Raw genomic sequence first — 25,298 nt, 5'->3', positions numbered from 1 at the left:
TGGAAGGGGGAATCAAAAGACCCCTGCCAAGTCAGGCCTCAGTCAACGGACTTTCCTCCCTTAGCTGTTGGCCAGGAGTCATATCTTGCCTCAGGCACACCAACCTGACTACAACTCTGGAAATGCGTTTTTAATTGATTTACAGCACCTAAATGTAGCTAGTTTGTAATCCTGGGATTATGTCACCAGATCCACCCTTGTAAAGTATAGGCAGCTCATCTGCAGGTTGTGTAGATAGAGGCAGGGGAGAATTTTGATTTAGGTAGCATTTAAAGGTGAACCTACCTAACACACACATTATGGAACCATGCAAGAACCAAAACACAGCCGTCCTTCGCAGTTCACACTTTTCAAAATCTCGCAATGCAGTTCTCCAGCCAGGTAATGTGAGCTAAAAGACAAATGCTCTTAAAAATTCATATATTTGTAAGGATGACATACAAAATGCATTCTTTTAGGGGAAATTGCATGGATACATGTGCATCTTAGAAGAAAATCACACTGGAATGCTGGTGAATTTTTATGAGGACTTTAAAAAAATAATGATCCCAAGCTGTGGCAATGTGGAGCATTGAGCTAAAGATTGGAAAAATGAGAAAATGAGGGAAACAGAAATTGACAGATTTACCTAATGTTACTAGAAACATTAATAATAATAACAATAATTTGAATACATTACCTGCTCTTCATTACCAGCAGGCCCTGGGGCAGGTTACAACAATGTAAAATTCACAATTAAGAGCAGTTAAAACATATTACATTCACAATATGATGGGCTCTGAAAGCGCACAGCTTCAGTGTTGCAGGCCAGTGTTGCAGCTGTGTGAGGAGGGGAGTCCACCCCTTGGGGGCTGCCACAGAGAAGGCCCAGTCCCAGGACACCCTTGCTTCTGCTCAGAGTGCAGACATAGGTGCAGGCTCACTTCATCTGCACTGCCTCTCAAATGCCAAAAAAAGATTATTTGGAAGTGTGGCATCACCTTATAGCAAATGGCAAATAGTGGGCCTCTGAGTGTGAGACAGAGAAAGGAAAATAGAATGGACAAGGAGAAGGTATTAAACATATACCAATGAAACCCTCAGCGCCTGTCAACTTGCAGATTGCCAAGAAAGGGACATGAAGAATACTATCTCCCAGGACAGGCTCCACATTTGGAAAGTGCTTGGAGAAGCCTGGCTAGCTCTTCGGAAGGAAAGCGTTCCCCAGTGGGTGTCTTATCAGGCAAAACCATATGCCTGGCACTTAACACAAACCCTAATCTAGTCAGACTCAAAATTCTCATGAATTTCCACCAAGGTAAACACTGTTAACTGGCAGGTAACAGTTTCTGGGGAGAAAGCCAGGTCTATAGAATGAAAGCTTGCATTGTTATGATATGTGAATTGAGGGGGGGGGTGTTCAGTTTGTCTTACACACACACACACACACTTTGGAATATGACCTCAGCAGGGGGAGGAGATGGGCTTGGCATCCTCTGAACCCTTCCATTTGAGCTCTGCCTTCCACCAAGGTTTGCACTGGGTGGTGCCCTGGGTGTTTGTTGATTGTCCAGAGGCATCTTCCAGACTAAATGTTGCAGTGCCTTTGCCTTGTCTCGAGTGGAGAAGGGCAAGCAGGACATTTCCAGGACAACTAAGTCCTTAGTATGGATGTTGCAGGCCCTGGAAACTACATGCCCCAGGGTTCCTGGTGCCTATAATACTCTGGGCACCAGGGAGGAGGTGCAGTGACTCAGGCTGCTGATCTAATGAAGACTCAAGGGGAAACGGCAGCCAAGCAGTGCAAGCAGAAGATGTTTGTTTGCCAAGTCAGCTAATCATAGAACCATAGTTGTAAAGCTGTTCCAGTGTAAAGCTGGAAGAACTCTGAGCACTGGCACCAACTCCTGGGGGCCTGGGCACCCCAATTCCTTCATCCAAGTCATTTATAAAGATGTTGAACAGCAACAGGCCCAGGACAAAACCCTGCAGCATCCCACTTGTCACTTTTCCCCAGGATGACGAGGAACCATTAATGAGTACTCTTTGGGTTCGGTGAGTCAACCACCTAACAATTACCTTGTTCAGCCTACATTTTACCAGCTTCTTCACGATAATATTGTGGGGGACCTTGTCAAAAGCCTTACTGAAACCAAGATACACTCCATCCACAACTTTCCCCCGATTTACTAGTCTGCCCTTGTGTATTCAGTGTGGACACAGACTGAGGGTCCTTGCTGCTCTGGGCTCTGTGGTGCTGGAGTGCGCAACTCATGGGAAGAAATGAAAGAAGATATTCTGCAGCAGCTCATCTGTCAGAACCAGCTTGAGATATTTTGTTCTAGTGGCAAAAAACCTACTAAATTGACATGATAAGGTCCCGGCAGGGGTGGTGCTGGGGGCCCTGCTTGTTTCAATGGGGCTTGTATTTCATTTGCTTGTTATTCTGCTGCCACAAGCAGTGCCCCAGGTCTGCCACCTTCATCTTTTTTGCATCTTGGTTCTCCTTCAGAATATCAAGAAACCTACTAAACACTTTCTCACATGTTCAGTCCATTTCTACAACTTTCAGAATTCACTCCTTCTGCTTTTACCTCAGAAGGTCGGTGGTTTGAATCTGTGTGATGGGGTGAGCTCCCGTTGCTCTGTCCCTGCTCCTGCCAACCTAGCAGTTTGAAATCACGCCAGTGCAAGTAGATAAATAGGTACCACTGCGACGGGAAGGTAAACGGCATTTGCATGCGCTCTGGTTTCCGTCACAGTGTTCCATTGTGCCAGAAGCGGTTTAGTCCTGCTGGCCACATGACCCAGAAAGCTGTCTGTGGACAAATACCGGCTCCATCGGCCTGAAAGCTCTGTCTCTGCTCCTGCCAACCTAGCAGTTTGAAATCACGCCAGTGCAAGTAGATAAATAGGTACCACTGCGACGGGAAGGTAAACGGCATTTGCATGCGCTCTGGTTTCTGTCACAGTGTTCCATTGTGCCAGAAGCGGTTTAGTCCTGCTGGCCACATGACCCAGAAAGCTGTCTGTGGACAAATACCGGCTCCATCGGCCTGAAAGCGAGATGAGCACCATAGCCCAATAGTCACCTTTGACGGTACTTAACGGTCCAGGGCGTCATTTACCATTACCTTTTACCTACCTTTTCATTTTGATGCTACCCTATTAGCTGCAAGTCATTCTTGAAGTACTTCTTCACACAACACATAGTTAAATTGTGGAACTCACTCCCACAAGATGTAATGATAATGATTGCCAACTTGGACAGCTTTAAGAGCAGATTAGACATCTTTATGGCTACACGCAGTTGTTGGGTTTCACAAGAATGCAACTGCACTCATGTCATTAAGAAGGCAGGGAGAGAGAGGACGGGAGAGGGAGATGCTGACGGAAAGTGTATCTCTCTGGGCTTCCGGGTTAGCGCCTCCGGACAATGGCGGAATTCCTCTGATCGGGAGGAATTTGCTCCATGGAAATTAGGGTCTGGCCGCCACGGCGAAGGCGGGGACCCACAAAAATCACAGGCGGGAGAAGCCTGTGAACGTGGGATTCGGCTGGCACCTTTTGCTCCTCCCCTACTCGCGGGGAAACCCGGTTTCGGGGATCCGGAGCGACGTGGGGTGAGTGGCGCGGGGTTTTCAATCAACTGCTTTTTTCACGGAGTGAAGCCGCATTGCTGTTGCCGGAGAGCGCTGACTTTTTCCTGTGGACAATTTGATTTTAAAACAGCTACCCGTGAGTAGAACAGAAAATTGGATTCTTAAACATCTTAATTTGGCACCGAAACGGGGAGGTTTCAAACAGGAAGTCCGCCTCCCCGTTTTGTAAATAGACTGAAGCAAAGAGGCTGCAAGCTAAAGTCTTGGAAAGCCTTTCGTAAAGGATTAAACTTCCATCGGCTAAAATTATTAAACCCCCCTTGGAAGCAGGAGAAGAGGGGGGAAATTTTGAATTGTGTAAGCCTGCAGAAGAGAGTGAAGAAAGTCAAATTACCACCGCTCTGAACCTGGAAACGGGCTGCTAGTAAGACACGTTTTGGAAATGCCTATTGACTGTGAATAGATCGTTCGTTGACAGCTAGTTAAATAAGAGAAATACATTGTTTCCATTGTCTCCCTCTGCGCTTAAAAAGGAGTAAAAATAACGGAAAATTGAAACTAACTTTATTGTTTGAACTGTGCTTAAAAGGATGGATACAAATAGAAATTGTTTCCCCCTAGAGGAAGCCTTTGAAATTGTTACATGAGCTGAGCTGGGGGAATTCTCCAGCTGCAAGATAAAATACTTTGAGAATCTGGGACTGACCTTGGAGCGCTAAGAATGTTGACAGAAAAAGCCTTAGTGGTTGCATTACGTAAGATAAACAACTCACTGGAACAGCTCCATAAGAAGACGGATGTCATGACTATAAAAATTGATAATTTGGGACAAAAAGGGAACATTATTCCAGAAACTACTCAGGAACTGATACAGGGATCTACTTTGACAGGGCAAATTGTGGAGAAGGCAGGGGAGAAAGTGGTTGTTGATGAACCTAAAGTAGTACAAGTGGAGGGGGAGAGAGCCCCAGCCTTACAGATGCAATTTGGTGAATATAAGTTGATGCCATTTATGAGTGAATTTAGAGAAAGTCAGAGTTTGAGGATTGGAGTCCTGTTTGGACTGGAGAAGGAAAGTTGGATAGATCCCTTCATGCAGGGATTTACTGACCTTTGGGACTTGGACTTGGGTCAGGAGGAGACTGGAGTTGTGGGGGCCTTCAGATTTGGAGGAACTTTGAAATATGTCCTGAAATATATTTTGAATTTTAGTTTTAATTATGGAGATTTGGCTGACCTGTTGAGAAGGAATAAAAACATTGCCAGGTGGGAATTTCCCCGAGATCCACTCTTCAGCTTCAAAGGAAGGAAAATAAGAATAAGATCAGAAGAAGACAAAGTAAAGTGCATGCATAAATATGAAGAAGACTCGCAGAACGGACTTGGAAAAGAGTTAAGAGCTTCGGACAGAAGATCACCAGGTTGATGGACTACATGGAATTGACAGAAAAGACTGGCAGAATCTGAGGCCAGGGAGAAGAGACGGTGGAAGAATATTGGAAAAAGTTTAAAGTTTATATATAGAAATAATGTAATATTAATGAGTGTTAGAAAAATGATGGAATGGAATTATATGGCTTTAGTAGAAATGTTACAATGAATTAAGTATAAATAAGTATTATAGTATTAATGGAAAATAAGGTTAAAATATATAAAGATAACCATATGACAGAAAATGGAGAAAGATGGAAAGGATTTGCTGAAATAATTAATAGAAATGGAATACAAAAAGGGAGGTGAGAGGAGGTCGATGAAACAAGGGAATGAAAGAGAGGGTATTGATGGCATGATGTATGTTTTTAAATTGTTTTTGCTTTGTGTGTTTTTTTGTTTAATGTGTTAATGTTGTGTAGTGTTTATATATTGTATTGTATTGTTTTTTCTTCCTTTTGCTCGTTCTTTTTTCTTTTCTTTTTCTCCTTTTTGTAAGGCTTAAAAGTAATAAATATTATTTTTTTAAAAAAAGAAAGAAAGTGTATCTCTCTGTCCACTTTTCTGCTTGGAAGCTTCCCACAGGCATCTATCTGCTTGGTCACTGTCAGAAGAGAAGGTTGGACTTGATGGACCTTTGGCCTGATCCAGCAGCGCTCTTCTTATGTCCTTATGCAGTGTTTTTTCCCCTTAAAAAATGTTTAGGGCTACTCTCATTTTGACTCAAGAAAATCACCATTTTATAGTTCAAATTGGGAAAAATAAATACAGTAAATGGACAAAAGTACAGTGGTACCTCAGGTTAAGTACTTAATTCGTTCCAGGGGTCCGTACTTAACCTGAAACTGTTCTTAACCTGAAGCACCACTTTAGCTAATGGGGCTTCCTGCTGCCACTGCGCCCCCAGAGCACGATTTCTGTTCTCATCCTGAAGCAAAGTTCTTAACCTGAAGCACTATTTCTGGGGTAGCGGAGTCTTTAACCTGAAGTGTACGTAACCTGAATCGTATGTAACCTGAGGTACCACTGTACAAAGATTCACTAAATGTTTAGAGGTATGCATACCCCTGTGTCCACCCAGAAAGAAGCACTGTCCTTATGAAATGCAGTGGAAACTAAAATTAAATCAATACCCCGTTTTGTTTTCTTACCCCTCTGACTGGCGGGTCGTTGCCTAAAGCCTTCTTGTCTTACAGATCTAATGGATGTCTTGGCAGCTTTCCTTCTCTCGAGATGGAAGAGTGAAGTGGGCTTTCTTGTTTCCTCCCCTTGATGCCTCCACCCCACAGTCTTTTGAGAGGAAAGGGATTCCAATGAAAGGAGCCCATTTCTTGGTGGTAGCTGGGGGATGGGCAGATCAGCCTATTTCTGGTTTTGTTTTGTTTTAAATTAAAGATTCATTTTTCAAATATAAGACAAGGAAAGGGGGCGGGGGGAGATAAAAACATTGCCAGCCATCATATTAACAATATGGATGAATCAAATCAAATATTTAAAGTTACGGCTAATGACCAGCATCAAAGAAGCAAAACAAGAGGCCCATAGCACATATTTTACAGATGTGTATAATAGCAATAAATAAAAGTAGCAGAACATGAAATAAAGTGGACACCAGCTTTTAAAAAAGTGATAGTCATGGTACAAACTGGGAAAAGGAAAAAAATATTAGAAGGGTTTTGCTTGCTGTAGCTCAGTGCTTGGCTCCTCCAAGAGCGATAGATGCATTTTGAACTGAGAACAGTAAAAGGTCGTAAAATTCATCCGATGATCATTTGCAGATTTAATAAGTCTGATTGATAAAGATTTTGCATAGATTTCACTAAAAACAGCAAAGCAGGAGGACACGGGCCACTTGTGCCCATGGCAGGGGATCATGTCCAGAATGGCTTCAGGCACACCAGTGTGAATGCTCTGAGATGAGTGCAGAAAGTTCGCTGCTCTGTTGGACTGGAGGGCTCCGTCAGTTATAGTGGGGTAGGAGGTTGCACCCAGATTGTGTTAGTTCAAGGGTTCCCAAACTTTTTCAGGTCACGGTCCCCTTGGTTCCATAAACTCATCCCTAGTGCCCCCTACCCTACCCTGTAAAGAACATTATTCAGAGTAGCAGTTTGCACAACCCACCAAGGGAGAAAATAACACATTTAAATTTAAAATCATAACCATTAATTGCACATTTATTCAGAATCCAGTGAAAACTATTTAGTTTCATTCATTCATTCATTCATTCATTCATTTATTCATCCATCCAACAAACAGAATTGATGAACTTGATCCAGTTATACCAGCTTTTCAAAGTCTGATGGTCATTTGCACCTCCAGCACCTGCCAGCTGCCCCCTTGACTCTTAGCCCCCCCTCCAGGTAATCCCACCCTTCCCAGGGGTGGTACCATCCACTTTGGGAACCACGGTGTTAGATCATTCCTAATTTAAATGTACAGATGAGTTTAGGCAGTTCATTTGTCCAAACAGGAATCTAAACCAGAGAGAATTTTAAGCCATGCGTTCAAAGGGGTCAGCCTGTTTCTGACCCATGTCAGTTTTGCATGTGTTCATTTGTATGTCTGCTGCATCACACTTTTGCAATAACCTGCAATTTCAATTTATGTCAGAAAGCTACATAAGGGGGCAAACAATAGCCTAGTGAGGACTGCACATGCTCAGAGGCCATGGGATGCTTACTGACTTGGGGGGAGAAAAAAATGGAAAATGGGAGGATGTGTGTGAAGTGGATGCTGGGATGCTAAACAGCAACAAGTCAATCTTGCCTGACCACATTTGCAGAAAACTCCACCCTGCGATGTTTTGCTGTAGAGCTGGCAAGCCACTGTGGTGGGCAATGTTTGCCTATGCACCAAGGTAAGCTCTTGGCTGTTCCTGGTAAGGGCTTTATGATGGTCTGGCTTATGGTCATCCCCAACCAGAAATTTCCAAGTGTGTGGTAAAGCACACTCCTATGCTGCAATGGCTGGTGTGCCCTGACAAATGAATACATGAATTCATTCCCCTGTGAGCCCCAAGCTACCCACTTACTGAAGGGGGTCCCCACAGTGTCTCTGCATGACTCACGGCTCCAGCCTTTCCTCTTCCTGGGTGTCCAGTTTTGCTGCATATCTCCATCAGGTAGACTTGGGCCACCCACATCTCTTGGAGGGGGCTGTGGAGATGTTTCTGCAAATTCACCTGCCACCAGAGAGCTTGCCCATTGCATCTATGAATGAGTCCCTGTGCTGGGGTTGTATCTTCCCAGTCATAAGGCACATCCAGAGCCATGTAGAAACAAAGGAACTGGATGGGTTTCGCTGAAGATGGGTCATTCTTTTTTCCTCACACACTACAGAAGTAAACCTTTTTCCATGTGAGAATGAAGCAGACCTCCAGGTTTCACTTGGGAAGGAATGTGGTCCAGCAATCTTGCTTTTTGGAAACTTCACTTGATGGAGCTTGAGATTTCTGCAGCATCCAGAGTCCCTGTGCATAGCAAGCTGGTCATTGCTTGCAATGCAGAGGAGTGTGGGATCTGTTGTCCTTTACCCTTGGGAGGCATTTTGAAAGCAGTCCTCTAAAGCAATGAAAATCTATCACGGGTGGCAAGAGCAGCAGTGAGATGGACAGCATTGAAGAATGAATGCTTTTGGAGCAGCCCATGAAAAATGGGGAGCAATTACATCCTGTTCCTGTTGTGTCAGGTCATTACAGGGAGTTAATGACTTTCCATTTGTTGGGGTGGAGGGGAGATTTCATTTGTGGTGATATATATTTATCAAAGAGTTGACGATAGTTTGCACAGTGGAAGTTTGCTCAGTTCACTCATCCCACTTTTGTCTCTGGCCAAACTATTTGCTAGGTTTTTGCATTGTTCCAAAAAGCAACAAACTCTGTTTGACCAGAGGCAACAGAGGCCTGAATGACAAGTGTGTGTCTAGCTGAGGTGCACTGAACCATGGCGAATTTTGTTCCAGGAGCAGGGGGTTACTTTTCACAGTCGTGGCTGTGGCTATTGTCAATTTTCTTTTCTTTAAAACTTTGCAAAATGCTGCCCACCAAGGAGTCACCCGAGGCAGTAGATTTTGGGGACTCCAGTGGAGGCCCCTTTGCTGCCCTGGCTGCTCCTCCTGAGATGTCCCAGGTCATTTCTCCTGAATCCTCCAGCTGTTCCCATTCTTCTGAGCTGGTGCTCCAGGAGTGGTGGCTTCTCCTGGGCAAAATCTGTGCTGGGCCCATCCTCATGGAATGAGACTAAAGTCAGTTCCATCCCATTACTGTGCAAGTTCTTGAGGATGACTCTGTATAAATCCTTAAAATCTGCACAGGTTATGTTGTATGTTTGTGTGTTGCTGTTGTTTTGGTAAATTTAAATAGAAAACAGTAACAACCATCAAGAGAGTCACAAACGCATAAGCAAGTTCAATGAGGCCAAAGTCTGGACATCATTGTTCAAGAGGAAATATGAGCGTGACTTTTAGCCATCCAAGTTCATCTTTCCACAGACCTCCCTGTGTTGGAGTCAGGGGTGGGGTTACAGTCATGTTCAGTTGTTGCAATATAATTGATGAAGCTTTTCCAACCAGCACTGAAGTCATCTGTGAAAGTCTGGCTCTGACCTTGTGCGCCAACTTCTCCATAAGGTGCACATAAGTTTTTAATGTAAAATGAAGGAAAGCAATGCTACAGAGTGGTCTGCCTCGTGAGTTCTTACACGGAAGTCCGAGGGCTGCCTTTCTATCTCAATATTTTCTTGTTTTTACCAGGCAATTTCAGCTGCTTCAAAGCAACCAGTGATTGTGTGAGGCGGCGGCTGCACATCTTGAAGTCCATGTAGCAATTCCCCCTGGGGGTGAGGGGTCTTGGTGACCTGTCATTGGTCTCAAACCGAATTTTACATCTTTAATACACATTGCATGCGAAGTTTTATTTAATTTCTTCAGTTTGTGGATTTATAAACCACTTCACAACCAAAAGTTACCAAAGTGGATATAAAATACAATATAAAATACAAAAGATGAGAAACTCATTCACCAAAAGGCAATAAATTCTACAATTATTCCAAAAAAATGACTTGGCCACACTTGAGGGGAAGTCTTCTTTGGAGAAAATTCCTCTGAGAGCAGCATCCTGTCACCAGGGGAATTGCTTCATTTCCATTTGTGTGGCTGTAACAGCCCCGTCTCCTGGTTGGCTGCTCTATCTCTAGCTAGTGGCTAAATTGCTTTTATTACTTGCTATTATTGACTGAGCACATACTCACGATAAATGGTAAAGGTACCCCTGCCCATAGGGCCAGTCGTGTCCGACTCTAGGGTTGCGTGCTCATCTCACTCTAGAGGCCGTGAGCCGGCGCCGTCCAAAGACACTTCCGGGTCACATGGCCAGCGTGATGAAGCTGCTCTGGCGAGCCAGCACCAGCACAGCACACGGAAACACCGTTTACCTTCCCGCTATAAAGCGGTACCTATTTATCTACTTGCACTTAGGGGTGCTTTTGAACTGCTAGGTGGGCAGGAGCTGGGACCGAACGATGGGAGCTCACCCCGCCGCGGGGATTCGAACCGCTGACCATACGATTGGCAAGTCCTAGGCACTGAGGTTTTACCCACAGTGCCACCCGCGTACTCACGATAGAAGATACCTAAACAGCCTCGGCTCAGTATACCTGAAGGAGTGTCTTCACCCCCATCGTTCAGCCCAGAAACTGAGGTCCAGTTCCAAGAAGTGAGGTTACAGAGAACCAGGCAGATGGTCTTCTTGGTGGTGGCATCCACCCTGTGGAACACCCTCCCATCAGATGTCATTGAGATAAACAACTATGGTATTTGACTTTTAGAAGAAGCAGCCCTATATTGGGAAATTTTTATGTCTTATGTTTTACAATTTTGTATGTGCTATAAGCTGCCCAGAGTAAGTGGAGAGGATTTTCTCCCTCTTAACACTAGAACTTGTAGGCACACAATGAAGCTGAATGTTGGGAGATGCAGGACAGAAAAAAGAAAGGACTTCTTCACACAGTCAGTTTATGGAACTCCCTCCCACTGGAGGAGGTGATGGCTGCAGACTTGGAGGGCTTTAGAAGACATTTGGACAAATTCATGGAGGAGGAGGAGGAGGAGGGGGGGCGCTATCAGTGGCTGCCAGCCAGGCTCTCCTCTGCCTGAATGGAGGCCGCAGTGCTTGTGAATCCCAGTTGCTGGAAGTGCAGGAAGAGAGAGGACTGCTCTTGTGCTCGACTCTGGCTTGTGGGTTTCCTACTGAAGCATCTGGGTGACCACTGTGAGAACAGGAGGCTGAACTAGATGGACCCCTTTTGGCCTGATCCAGCAGGCTCTTCTTTTATAACTATCACTATAGTTTATATATATAGTTTATATTAACTATAAAATCAGAACCAGTGAAGGCGGTGAAGGTCCTGTGTGAGTGTCTGGAGGCGGTTGGAGGATGGATGGCGGCTAACAGATTGAGATTGAATCCTGACAAGACAGAAGTACTGTTTTGCGGGGACAGGAGGCGGGCAGGTGTGGAGGACTCCCTGGTCCTGAATGGGGTAACTGTGCCCCTGAAGGACGAGGTGTGCAGCCTGGGAATCATTTTGGACTCACAGCTGTCCATGCAGGCGCAGGTCAATTCTGTGTCCAGGGCAGCTGTCTACCAGCTCCATCTGGTACGCAGGCTGAGACCCCATCTGTCTGCAGACTGTCTCGCCAGAGTGGTGCATGCTCTGGTTATCTCCCGCTTGGACTACTGCAATGTGCTCTACGTGGGGCTACCTTTGAAGGTGACCCGGAAACTACAACTAATCCAGAACGCGGCAGCCAGACTGGTGACTGGGAGTGGCTGCCGAGACCATGTAACACCGGTCTTGAAAGACCTACATTGGCTCCCAGTACGTTTCTGAGCACAATTCAAAGTGTTGGTGGTGACCTTTAAAGCCCTAAACAGCCTCGGTCCAGTATATCTGAAGGAGCGTCTCCACCCCCATTGTTCTACCCGGACACTGAGGTCCAGCACCGAGGGCCTTCTGGCAGTTCCCTCACTGCAAGAAGCCAAGTTACAGGGAACTAGGCAGAGGGCCTTCTTGGTAGTGGCGCCCTCCCTGTGGAACACCCTCCCACCAGATGTCAAAGAGAACAACAACTACCAGACTTTTAGAAGACATCTGAAGGCAGCCCTGTTTAGGGAAGCTTTTAATGTTTGATGTATTACAGTATTTTAATATTTTTTTGGAAGCCGCCCAGAGTGGCTGGGGAAGCCCAGCCAGATGGGCGGGGTATAAATAAAATAATAATAATAATCATCATCATCATCATCATCATCATCATCATCACTAACTGGCAGCAAAATTGCTTTAAAAAAGCAAAAGGACAGAAGACAAGCAGGTTTCCCTCAGACCACTTGAATGAAAATCCACAGCAGAGTGGTCATCTGGCAATGCAGAATGAAGCCCCGTCCTGTTCCCTGCATAGGGAATCTGGGCAGGAAGGGCTGGTGCTTCCACTTAGCACCAAGACTTGTGGGATTCCCTGCCCCCATCCTTAGTGATGATGCTTTGGCTTGTAAGTCAGGGAAGGAGGAGTTTAATGAGTCCAGGGAAAGAAGATTGAGTTCCTGGTAGGGCTGGGCAATATATCATCATATATCACCAGCTAAACATTGTGATATAATGATATATCACGATGCCTGAAAATAAGAAGGAAGGAGAAAATAAGGTGGGGAGGAAGAAGCAGGCGACGGTTGATTCCTGGATGTGGACTTCAAACCGGTTTGAACTGGTGGAGTAGCCAGCCAGCCCTCCGTAGCCAGCCCCACAGATGATTGGGGACGCCTTGCGCAGGTTCTGCCACTGTATGGCAAGGCCAGGTGAGCGTCGCTGCCCAGGGCAGCGCATGGCACTGTGCATGCAAACAAGGAGCCCCAGGGTGTTGCTGGCCTCCCCAGGCACTGACCTCCCCAGAGTCGAGGGCATTCATGCAACAGCCTCTCCCCTGAGCTGCTCTGGGCCACTGCCAGCTCTGGCTCACATCAATAGTGGCCTCTCGTGCAAGCAGTGGCTATGGGGAGCCACCCTCTGGAGCATTGGCTCCTGCCGGGTGAGGCACCTGAGGCACAGCTCCTATGCAGCCCTGGAGGCGAGGAAGAGAAGCTAGGGCTGCTCCTGCCACTGCTCACAGGACTCAGCCATACATCCACTGCTCAGTGCCCCATTAGAGGAGGAAGGGAGGACGGAGGCAGCTTCCTCCAAGCCGGATTGCCCTTCCTACTGCTCCTACTGCGTCACCCCAAAGGTGGAGAGAGTTTGCCAGGCAGGAGGCCACAGAAAGGGCTCAGCTTCAGTCTGGAGGTCAGCCTCTTAAGGATTCTTTCGGCAGGGTAGTGAACTGCAGAGGGATAGGCTTGATGGGGGCTCACGAGGCTGCTGTTCACCCCCATCCCTTCTTGTAGAAAGAGCTGCTCACATGAAGCTCACATGATGATGCCACCCCCACCCCCGCTCCTGGGTTACCTGCTGTGGATGGCAACCAGAGGCAGCACTGCCAGGAAAGCCCCCAGGCTGCATGAGTGGGCTGTGCATCACAGCAGGCCTTGCACCCACCTGTGTGTGCTGCTTTGCCCACAGGGTGCAGGCCGGTTCCACTGCCGCATTGTGGCATATGCTTGAGTGAGTGGTAAGCAGGCATCAGGTGGAAGAGGGAGTGAGATGAAATGCCAGAGGACAGAGCTGTGTGTGCCGTGGGGACCACCCTGCACCCCTTCAGAAGCCTGGCGCCCTGAGGTGCAGAAGAGGACCCTATCCTGATTCAGCCGTTAGTTTGATCTGTTTCTGTATGTGGAATGGGGAGGGTGTGGGGGTCACCTTCGCCTTTGCCTCAGGCAGCAAAATGTCTAGAGCCAGTCCTGCTTACAGTTGAGCATCCTTTTCTTACCTGGTCCTCTGATGCCCATAGCCTACTGCAACTCACTGCATTCGTACATTCTTCTTTTCTTTTGTCTAGCTGCATCCATCTGGGTATTTCCTGTACACGCTGATACTAAAATTAAGTTATTGCTGAGCTCTTTTCTGGGTGAATAATGGCTGTGATGACGGATGACCGAATGGTGCTGGGTTCAGTGGAATGGCTGAACGCCCATCAATCTGGACGGGATTCCAGTTTCTCAGTAATTTGCACCTCAGGGATCCCACCTGGGATAGGATGCTCAAGCGTGTGTTGAGCTGATGGGAAAGCTGGGGAACCAGCAAAGGGATATTTGCTTTGGCAGCTCCAATGAAGGCCAAAAGCCAAGATTTGTGATGATAAGTGGCTGTATTTAAACTCTACTCTTTCCCTGGCGGTGCTTGCAGTGGAGGGTTAGGGGGTGAAGGCTTTTTTTTTTCAGAGGAGAGTAAAGACTTCCAAGCTAGTCTTCTCCTCTGGCCGTTTGCCCAATGACTTCTGCAGGCGAAAACGATAAAGGGAGTCCTTGCAGTAGTCGGACCAACCTCCAGGCGGGATGAGGGCTATGCAGGACAGTGGACTTGCCTCAGGAGTGGGTGGAAAACAACTAAATTTGGAAATACAGAAAAGCTAGGTGGGCAAATGTTGGGAAGGGCCTGGAACTCTCCTTCCTCCACTGCAGGGGTGGCAGCAAACAGTTCTTTTAAAAAAGAAATTATTCTGTGAACTGCTCTGAGACCTCCGGGTATAAAGGTAAAGGTAAAGGACCCCTGACAGTTAATTCCAGTCACAGACGACTCTGGGGTTGTGGCGCTCATCTCACTCTATAGGCCAAGGGAACCACCATTTGTCCGCAGACAGTTTTTCCAGGTCATGTGGCCAGCATGACTAAGCTGCTTCTGGCAAAACCAGAGCAGCTCACAGAAGCACTGTTTACCTTCCCGCCAGAGCGGTACCTATTTATCTACTTGCACATTGATGTGCTTTCGAACTGCTAGGTTGGCAGGAGCAGGGACCGAGCAACAGGAGCTCACCCCGTCGCGGGGATTTGAACCGCCGACCTTCTGATCGGCAGGCCCTAGGCTCTGTGGTTTAGACCACAGCACCACCTATGTCCCTCCAGGTATAGGGTGGTCTATAAATTCAGTAAAAATAAAAATAAAAATGTAAGTTCCTCCCCTGAAATCTGGCAGAAATCCCACCAATAGGAGCATAGGAAGCTGCCTGATATTGAGTCAGACGATGGGCCTACCCACCTCAGCATTGCCTGTGCCAGGGAAAGCCAATGTTTTTGGACTACAACTTCCATCATCCCTGACCTGCTGGCTGGGGCTGATGGGAGCTGGAGTTCACCAACATCTTGAGGACACCATGTGGCTGTCCCTGTTCTACGCTGACTGGCAGCGGCTTTCAGGTAGGGGCAGCGGTGGAGCATGCTCCCATGGCCCCCAGGGCAGGGTGCAGAGGGCGCTGGAGCCCGCTGTGCCTGGCCAGGCCTTGCCATTCACCCTCTGCAAAGGCCAAGAGGGCTGGGCTAACCCGTTTTAACTTGACAGAGTCTGGCTTATGAAGGTACATAAGCTCCCCATGGCCAGTTGTTAGTTATTGGAAGAGCCCAGCTCCTTGGCTCTGTGTAAGGCAGCTTCCTGCTTTGGCTCCCTACCCTGACGGGCTTTTTGCTATCTTAACCCTGCCCTGGGCATCTGCCTTCCCCCTCAGGGACCAAGCCAGGACCAGGTCAAGGCAAGAGAAATATGTACAGCTGGGAGCGCAGATTGTACCATGAACTGAACAAGATGTTCGACCGCTTAAGCTTTTTCCGTTGCTTTAGTTGCATGTGGCCCTGGAGGATCCAATCTGTGGCTGATGTTCTCCAGACATATGATGGAGGGGGCTTTGGCCCATAAAAGCTTATGCAACCATAAATGTTGTTTGTGCTTAAGGTGCTGCAACTCTTGGGTCCCGTTTTGCCTGGGCTTTGTTGACAAGTCAGCAGCAAAGCTGTGTGGATGACATCCAGGCATGCCGTGGTGCTGCTCTCTTGGGAAGATGCAGTTTCTGCCTTCCCGCTCTGCACCTCAAGAGTGAAGGTGCTCGGGACAGCTTGCCACTGCAGGCACAGCCCCAGACCTGTGTGTGTTGAGGGGGGGGGGAGGAAGAGAAGCTAATTTGCTGTGACTTAAATGGAAAATATTCTCAGCTGGGCACAGAGCTTTCTCTGAGTTATTGATTGCAGCTTCAGCCCACAGTGAATGTTCCTTTGCGGGTGACGGTGTGATGGAATTCAGTTTAATAGGGCAAGCAGGACGTCAATGTGTTGTGCATTAAACATGCCCTTTCTCTCTCCTGCTTGGCTCTGTTTGTTGCTCAAGCACATATGGCCCTTCAGCAGGACTAGTCAGTCTGCAGATTGCACCACGCTTGAAACATGGTGCATCATCCGTGCGCCCTTTTCTTGTTGTGCTACCTTCTGGTTGTACATGGTGCTTTGCAGAGTAAAGGAAGCAAAGGGAAAGACCTGCCCTGAGAAGAGTTCACAGTGTAAATTTCAAAGCAAGGGAGATGACAGAAGAAAGGAACAGCAGAGATGGGTGGGAAGAGCCAGAGGTAGGAGTAACAGGCAACTGGGTTGGAGTTTAGCAAAGTCACTTAAATAATACAGGCAGAGTCCAGAGGGAAAAGCCCCGATAAACACTTTACTGAGAAAACTGAGCAAAAACAGTGTATAATTTGAGAAGAAAGGAGCAGACCTTGTTTATAGCAGGCAGACATATAACCAGACATACAGAAGAAAAGCTTTTGCAGAACTATACAGTCAATCAGCACTTCAGCAAAGATTAAGCCATTTTGCCTGGTTGCTAAGCAACATCTCCATCATTCCCCTTCTTAGCTAGTCGACTTTAACACCAACAGAATTAACCCCTGAGTTATAACACTGAATGATCTCTGCTGTTGCATTTCCAACATGAGACACATCCAGTTCCACATACTTAGGTTTAGTTTCTGAAAGGAGTGAGGGACAAAGGAGTTAATCTGAGGGCTTCACAGAAATGGTGGATTTTGACCGGTATTTAAAGTGGTGGTGTTGTGGGGGAGGTGTGGCCCTGTGTAGGTCAGGAGTGGGGCACAAGCCTTATCAGCCAGAGGGCCACATGACCTCAAAGACAACCTTTCAAGAACCACTTGCAATGCGCGCGGGGGCGTGGGGGGTGCCGGAGGCAAAAATGAGTGGAGCAGGCAGTGTGACTCTTCTTAACTTTATGTGTACCTTCCAGACCTGCAAAAGCCAGAGTGGGGTGACTATATCTACAACTGCTCTGCTTTGTGCTTCTGGATTGCTGACAGCTGCAGGTGGAGAGAGGAGAGAGTGATCCTGTGCTCATGTCCTGCTCATGGGTTTCCCACAGGCATTTGGTTGGCCACTGTCTGTTTCTTTAAAATTTCACTAAATTGCAGCCACAGTTGGAAATGAGAGATCTGCAGTGAGATGGAGAGGAACATTTGACCTTTTGGCCCCACCACACAAATGTGCACAAACAACCCACACAGCGCTTGGCTCTAGGGAGAGGGGCAGTCCTGCCTGTCTGGCTGCAAAAGTTCACTTGGGTTCCAGAGTTTTGGAAGTGGCATTGCTCTTATGTTTCAAGTTGCAAGCAAAGATGCAAGGATTGGGTGCTACTAAAGCTCCTATATCTAGGATCGCTCACAGTGCAATCCTATGCAGGCCTGCTCAAAAGTCAGGGTGATCAAGGTAAACCTTGGTTTTTTGATTGCTGCCTCAATGCAATTGACAGAAGATCACAACTTAAGAGACCGTGAGTGTAGACTTGAACAAGCTTGTTTGTGCTAAATTCAGATGCCGTTGGGTGAAATGTATGTACACACATACAGTATGTACACACATGTAGGGATATGCAATATCCCTCCATCTTTGGCCACAGGACACTTGGCTATTGTTGTTTTCTGTAAGAGGCTAGCACTCATTTATTTCTCAATTATTTCTTTTTATTATAAAGCTTTGCAATAGAAAACTGTCTGCAACAGGAAGTTGCAACAGGAAAATAACATTTTATCTTTCCTCCCACTTTTGTTACGAAAAGAGCAGATGACCCCTTTCCACTCCCTGATTGCTGACACCAAGACCTGCAAATCATAATGCCAACCTATCTATTAACCCATATTAATAATTTATCTCTTGACCTTTCCTACGATTATTTTTTTCAAGTTGATGCGTGCTGCATCAGTGTTCATGTCTTATTAATTTTGTGGTATAAGAAATGAAGTCATTCCATGCAGTGAAATGGGATCCTGCTTTCACCTGCCCTATGATCACATGTGCCTGATGGGTAAGAGTTTTAAAAATTCCTTTTCCCATTTCTTTTGACTTCCAGCTTTAAAGATGAAAATAAAAGAGGTAAAAAAAGAAAATGGAGACAAGAAGATCATCCCCAAGAAGAAGAAGCCCTTGAAATTGGGCACCATCAAGAAGAAAGATCTCAAGAAGCTGGTGCTCTATTTGAAGAACGGGGCAGACTGCCCTTGCCACCAACTGGACAACCTCAGTCACCAGTTTCTCATCATGGGGCGCAAAGTGAAGACCCAGTACCTTCTGACTGCCATCCACAAGTGGGATAAGAAAAACAAAGAGTTCAAAAAGTTCATGAAGAAAATGAAAAGTCCCGAGTGCCCCACATTTCACTCCGTCTTCAAATGATCAGATGGTGCCAGGATTGGAATAGTTCTTCTCTTCTCTTTGTTTTGTTTTGTTGCTAGCCCTGAACTTGCACAGACTTTCTTTTGGACTTGGTGGCTCATACATTTTGGCTCCTTCTGCCCTGGTGGACACTGAACTTTGATCCCTTGTCGTTTCTTTCTGTTTGTTCCTTTAGAGCAGGGGTGGGCAACCTCAGGCCTAGGTCCAAATGCAGCCCTCCAAGCCTCTCTGTCTGTCATTGGGGACACATCTCCTCAGCCACGCACCCCTGCCCAGGCCATCCTCCTGGGTATGTTCAGCCTGGAAACGAGGAGACTGAGGGGATATGAGAGCCGTCTTCAAATATCTCAAGGGCTGTCACATGGAAGAGGGAGCTCTGGAGGGTAGGGCTCAAACCAGTGGATTCGAGTTACAAGAAAGGAGATTCTGACTAAACAGGAATAACTTTCTGACAGTAAGAGCTGTTCAACAGGGGAACAGACTCCAATGAGAGGTGGTGGATGGGGGCAGATTTGGGTAATCTTTGAGCCAGGCTAAAATTTGGCACCCCAAATGAATCTTCTCAGTGATGGATCTTCTCAATGTTGTGCCCCCTTAGCTCAGTGCCCTGTGCAGGGCACTGCCCTAAATCTGGTGTTGCGTGGACTCTCCTTTGGAAATTTTTAAGCAGAGGTTGGATGGCCATCTGTCACACATGATCTAGTTGAGCTTTCTGCAATGCAGGGGGTTGGAGTCGATGACCCTCTTGATTCCTTCCAACTTTATATATAATTCTATGATTCTATAAGCCCCTGACTGAGGTGATTTTGAAAGGAAGCACTTTCAGCAGAGCTGTGCTGGCTGCTCTCCAGTTTTCAGGGAGAAATCTTCAATGTCACTGGGGTGTAAGTTTTCACTAAAAAAGTAAGATTTCTGAATAACCTCCTTTTTCTGATTCTGTCATTTCTCCTGGCTATTTCTTCAGTGACCATCCATGTGGATGATCCCACCCAGTAAGGAATCCTGTGGTGAATGGGATAGTGTCATAGCAAGAGGTGGCCAGTTAGATTTTGCTGTGTGCTGATGCCACTGTAGGTAACTGAGGGCAGTATAACAGAATATATAACTGAATAGAAATACATCTTTTTCTTTCTTTCTTTCTTTCTTTCTTTCTTTCTTTCTTTCTTTCTTTCTTTCTTTCCTTTTGGCAAGGCAAAAACATCGACAAAAACTGTGAGGTATTTCAACAGCTTTAGTCTGTAAAAAAACAAAAACTCAGCTTTAGTCTGAGTGTCTGCAGGTGCAACAGGAAGTAATGAGGACCCTAAGACCACCCACATATGTCATGCTTACTTGATGTGTTTTAAATCATTTCATTGGATCATAGAGTTGGAAGTGAACTTAGAAGACTACGTAGTTTAGTCCCTCCCTGAAAGGCCGTCCAGCTCTGCTTAAGAAACCCCTCACAAAGGGGTGTCCACCCCCTTCCAAGTCTGTTCCACAGCTTGTAACATCAGGAAGTCCTTCCTAACGAGGGGTCTGATTGTGTTTTGTTTTGGAAAGTGTGGATTTGATAGATTCATCTTTAAATGGGAACTGAATTGAATTTCTCCTATAATCATAGTTCAGTGTCCCCTGCCGGAGGACCCTCATTAATTCACATTAGATTGGTAGAAATCTCTCCCCTTTGGCTCATCAATTCAGTTTTGAAAGAAGGAAGCTCAGAAGAGCTTCTTTCTTCTGACAAAATTTCCACATAAGTGGTTGTTGAAAGATGGAGTTCAATGCCCCATCTGACTCCTCTTCTGCTTCCACAGCTCAGCTAGTATTTCAGCCCACATATCATCACATGAACCAGCAGAAGGTTGTGTGCAACCCTCACACTCTCCTGTGGAATAAATGGAAGCACTTGGGTTCTGGTTGCCTCCTCAAGGCAGACGAAGGGAGGGGAGAACCATGGTCAAAACAGTTCGAGAACCCCTGGGTTCCACTCCATTTGTCCTGTGTGTTGCCAAGGCACAGGATTAAGCAGATAAAGAGTTAATTGTTAAATTGGCAGAATGGGGGTAGAGTAAGTTTAATAATGCCATAGTTCAGAAATGACTGGTGTCTGTATTTGGGGGGGGGCATTCTTTAAATCAGCCTTCCCCCAACCATTTGTTTTACACTACAGCTCCCCTAATTTCTGACCATTGGATTTGCCACCTAGGTTGGGGAGGCTGCTGTACACAATGGTCTGAGGGCTTGGAGAAAGAAGTGCATTTTGCTGCAGAAACAGATCCTTCTGGAATGTTCATAGAATTGTAGGGTTGGAAGGGATGAAACCCCTCCAGTGCGGGAATCTTTTCCAACATTGCCCAATGTGGGGCTTGAACCCCGAAACCTGAGGTTAAGTCTCATGCTCTATCCAGGGGCGAAGGAAGGCTCTCCGGCACCCAGTGTGGGGTGTTGAGGGGCAGGGCAAACCGCCCAGGAGTGCATGCGCGGCACTGATACACTCAAGCGCCGTACGGATGGCGGTGGGATCTTCTGCTCATGGCGGCGGGATGAGCACCCCACGGTGTACCTTCTTGTCACCCCCCTCAGAGATGGCACCCAGTGTGGACTGTCCCCTGCCCCCTTCCTCCGCCACTTGTGCTATCCACTGAGCTGTCCCAGGTGCCATCCAGCATTAACAGCCTCACAATTATGGAGAACACCATGCACTTAGGAACAGCATATTACATACCAATATAATTTTTACATTTACAAATTGCTTAGGGAAAGCAAAAGAGATGTGTAGCATTAAAGTATGGAATATGTATTGCAACTTGAAAACATTTTTATTGTCCTTATGAATGAAGCTTTTTACTGCATACTGACTTCAGTTTTGACAGCATCACCAGAGGCTAGATGAACATTGCTCTGGGGGCTGACAGTGGCCCATCCCTGTTCTAGTTATTTACTGAAAAGTGTAATCTAATGAACTGTTGCTAATTAATGTGTCAAGTTATTTTAGCTGTGCTTGGACCTTGCTGGGTTCCTTTTTATTTCCCAGGAGGGACAAGTTACATGATTGTTTATAACCCTGTTCCCTTTCCTTGGATTTTGTTTTTGGTAGCTTTTTCTAGTTTTAAAGTATGCTATTTTCTTGTTTCCTGAACCCCACCCCCTCTTAAATTCAGTTATTTTGTTGTTAAATGTGAGATATGTTGAGGTTTAAGAATGGAGTTTGTGCTTTTTTCTTCATTATTCTATTAATATTGATTTTCATAAAAATAACAGAACCTAAGAAGCAGAAAAATGTTTCCAATGCCATATGGCAATCTTTTTAGGCTACTTGTAAATCTTTGTATTACTCTGAAAAACAGAGATGTGGGGCATCCCTGGCCATTAGTCAGGCTGGCTGGAGCTGGTGGGAGTTTTAGTCCAGTAACATTGGGGGAGCTGCAGGTCCCCCACTCCAGCAAAGGCTCTATGGAGAGAAGCAGTCTCAACATTTGCCCAACCCCAGCAGCCCCATGATTCTCTGTGCAAGGTCTCTGACACAAAACACAGACTTCTCTTTCCAATACCATTTAAAACAGGATCAGGTATCAGTCCCTCATGGATGCTGGGAAGGGACAGAAGACACATCCATTGTTCAAAGCTGAGAAAGCAGGTGGTCTGGTTGGGGCCTCTGCACTCAGCACAGCCAAATTCTGCCCAACCATGGCTCCCAGGTATCTTGACTCACCACCCGCCCCAAACCAGAGCTGCCACAATATCCCAGACTTCCCCAACCTGGTGCCCTCCAGGTGTTCTTGAACTCTAACTCCCATCAGCCCCAGCTAGCATGGCCAGTAGTCAGGGATGATAGGAGTTGTAGTCAAACAGCATGTGGGGGGACGGGACACCAGGTTGGAAACAGGCATAATATCCATTGTGAGAGCCAGTGTGGTGTAGTGGTTAAGAGCAGTGGACTCATAATCTGGGCAACCGGGTTCGCGTCTCCGCTCCTCCACATGCAGCGGCTGGGTGACCTTGGGCCAGTCACACTTCTCTGAAGTCTCTCAGCCCCACTCACCTCACAGAGTGTTTGTTGTGGGGGAGGAAGGGAAAGGAGAATGTGAGCCACTTTGAGACTCCTTCGGGTAGTGATAAAGCGGGATATCAAATCCAAACTCTTCTTCTTCTTCAATGTTATATGAGGCAATATGAGACATTTACAAATTGGCTAAATATATGCAAATATTTCCAGTTTGCATATTGGATTCACATCTAAAAGTGAATCCAATATGCAAACTGTGGTATCTGAAGTGGTATCTGAAGAAGTGTGCATGCACACGAAAATATGCAAAAGTGGTATCTGAAGAAGTGTGCATGCACACGAAAGCTCATACCAAGAACTGACTTAGTTGGTCTTTAAGGTGCTACTGGAAGGAATTTTTTTTGTTTTCACATCTAAAAGTTATGCATTTTTATTGTGGCTTTATAAAGAAAAACGGAAATTGTGTATAAGATCCCCCCAACATAAAACTGGCAAGCCAAAAATGAGGGGAGCTTTTTGCCAGTGGCAATTCTGGGAAATGTGGGGTGGGGTGGGGTGGAGAGAGCAAGAATAAGAAGAGCAGGGATACTATAAATGCATTTCCTCTTGGGGAGTAGAGAGGTAAGACATGCTCAAGGCAAATTTGCCTGGTCTCTTCCTATTTCCCTCCCAATCACAGAATCAAGCTTTTCCAATTCCATTTTGTGGGACTACTGGGCAAAAGAATCAGATTTTTTCCATGTAGTCAGGCCCAATTCAGATGCTTATTTTTGCTGTGGTCTTGCCCATTTCCAATGGGGCTTGAGCAGGAGAATTGTTCACATAGATTGTGCTCAATACTGATAAGGGTGTTGAATAAAACGTTTGGATTTTCTGCCAATGGCTGCAGTCCTATGCACACCTTTTGGGTGTAAGCCCTGCTTAACTCACTGGGACTTACTTTGGAGTAAGCATGCATGGGATCAGGCTGTCCTGCACTGAGTTCTTGGGGTGACCTCTGTTTGTCGGAATACTGAAGGCAACCTATTGGTTTCCGCACACACAACATTTTTCTGTGCTATCTTTTCAAGTGGCAAGTTTCATTTTCTGCCCCACCTCCCCAGCGAAGGGGAATGATGGATCTTGTCCAAGGCAGAAGTGCAGAGCGATGTATGTGGCAATGAGCTAGCTTTGGCTCTGAAGGGAAGCACCTGTTTGAGTGGGGAAAGCAAACCACCTGCATTTGGTTAACACGCTGCCTCCCTCAGTCCTGCGATGTAGTGGCTCTGGGTCTCTTAAGGAGTGTCAGTAGAGGTCATTGGATCAGCAAAGTAATCAATAAATGTGCAGGAATGTTCTGGAAGCTCCAGCACATTCTCTTTGGAGCCATCACTAGGCCTCCCCCCCCCCTGCCCATATCAGCACTATCAGCAACACATTGGGGCCAGTGATTATCTGTGTGCAGGTCATTGCACAAGGGAAGGACTTCTCCCTGAAATCCTGGTCTGCCACTGTCAGTCAGTGTTGATGATATGGAGAAAGATGGGCCCATGATCTGGCAAGGCAGATGGCAGCTCCCCCTTTTCCTAGGTCAGTGGCAGAAGGTCCTAAGTCTAATCCCCAGCATCTCCAGCTAAGAGGATGTCATCTAGCAGGACTGGGAATGCCCCTTGCCTGCTTCCTTGGAGGTCTGCTGTTGAGTGGAACCAATGGAGTCGAGAGAGGATGAGGATGAGGCCACCTCGGGTGTTTGCAAAACATGCAGCCTGACCCTGCGCAGAAGAGAGTTGATTGGGCCTCACTGCCAAGGAAGCAGGCACAGGCTTGCAACTTTAGGGCCCAGGCCAATTTCCGAGGATCTGGCTTTCAAGGAAGAAGAGACTCCAGCACATCAGTGGCCGGAGCTGGTGCCCAGAATTGGACACACTGTTTGATGGAACCACTTCACTTCTATGTGCAGGCTCATACTTCTTCTGTTTCCCTCTCAAGTGCTTTCCCTGTGTCTATTCACGTTCATTTAACTAAAGTTTTTATGAGTGTTTTTATGAAGAAATGTTGTTTTCTAACCCTAGTTTGTTGTGTTTCAAGCGACCTGAGTGATCACCTGTAGATAAATCCATATTTAGGTTTTGTATCTGTATCTAAGTTTTCGCCCTTCCTTTAACTTAAGGGCCTTTTCTGGAGCTTGAGACAGATAATAGTTCCCCCCTCCTGCCCCAATCGGAAATCAGTTTTCAAGAGGGATGGCTGCTCTTAGCACATTTCTATCTCTGGTTAAAAGTTTTTGTACGGGTTTTCTTTTCATGGTTTGATAATGGTGCAAAACCTGTTTGATCAGGAGTGACAGCAGGACGAAACAAAAAAATTGTATGTGTCTATACTTCTGACTGTTAATTTATGCCTCTGTGGGTCACCATGGAAAGGAGAATGAAAACCTTTGGAGGAAAGTGTCCCATCTCTCTCTTGTCCAGAGGTGCCAGCTTCCGAAGGAGAATTGTGGGGGTGTTGCGTGTGCAATATCATGACGCGGAAAGAACTGTAGGTGGAGCTGGATGTGGTGGCCATGGAATTTCAGTGGCCGTGGCTCCTGCTGCTGCTGCTCTTGCCGCCACCACTGATTGGGGACTGCTTCCCCGCTCTTTCCCTTCCATGGCAGGAAGAGCAGAAGGAGCCAGCCACTGAA

The 25,298-nt window shown here is 46.5% G+C and overlaps 2 protein-coding genes across 2 annotated transcripts in view; both read left to right on the top strand.

Moving 5' to 3' along the window:
• Window positions 1–21,940, top strand: part of SFRP1 (secreted frizzled related protein 1) — a 48,247-nt gene extending 26,307 nt beyond the window's left edge. The window contains exon 3 of the mRNA XM_083753364.1: window positions 18,326–21,940. Within this exon, the coding sequence (XP_083609490.1) occupies window positions 18,326–18,648 (323 nt within the window). The 3' untranslated portion in view covers window positions 18,649–21,940. The remainder of the gene's footprint in view (window positions 1–18,325) is intronic.
• Window positions 1–25,298, top strand: part of NKX6-3 (NK6 homeobox 3) — a 641,500-nt gene that overhangs the window by 266,061 nt on the left and 350,141 nt on the right. The gene's annotated exons all lie outside the window — the stretch shown is intronic.

This window comes from Podarcis gaigeae (genome assembly GCF_964106915.1).
Source record: "Podarcis gaigeae genome assembly, chromosome: 8".
NCBI lineage: Eukaryota > Metazoa > Chordata > Lepidosauria > Squamata > Lacertidae > Podarcis > Podarcis gaigeae.
This window is presented reverse-complemented; position numbering and strand designations above follow the sequence as displayed.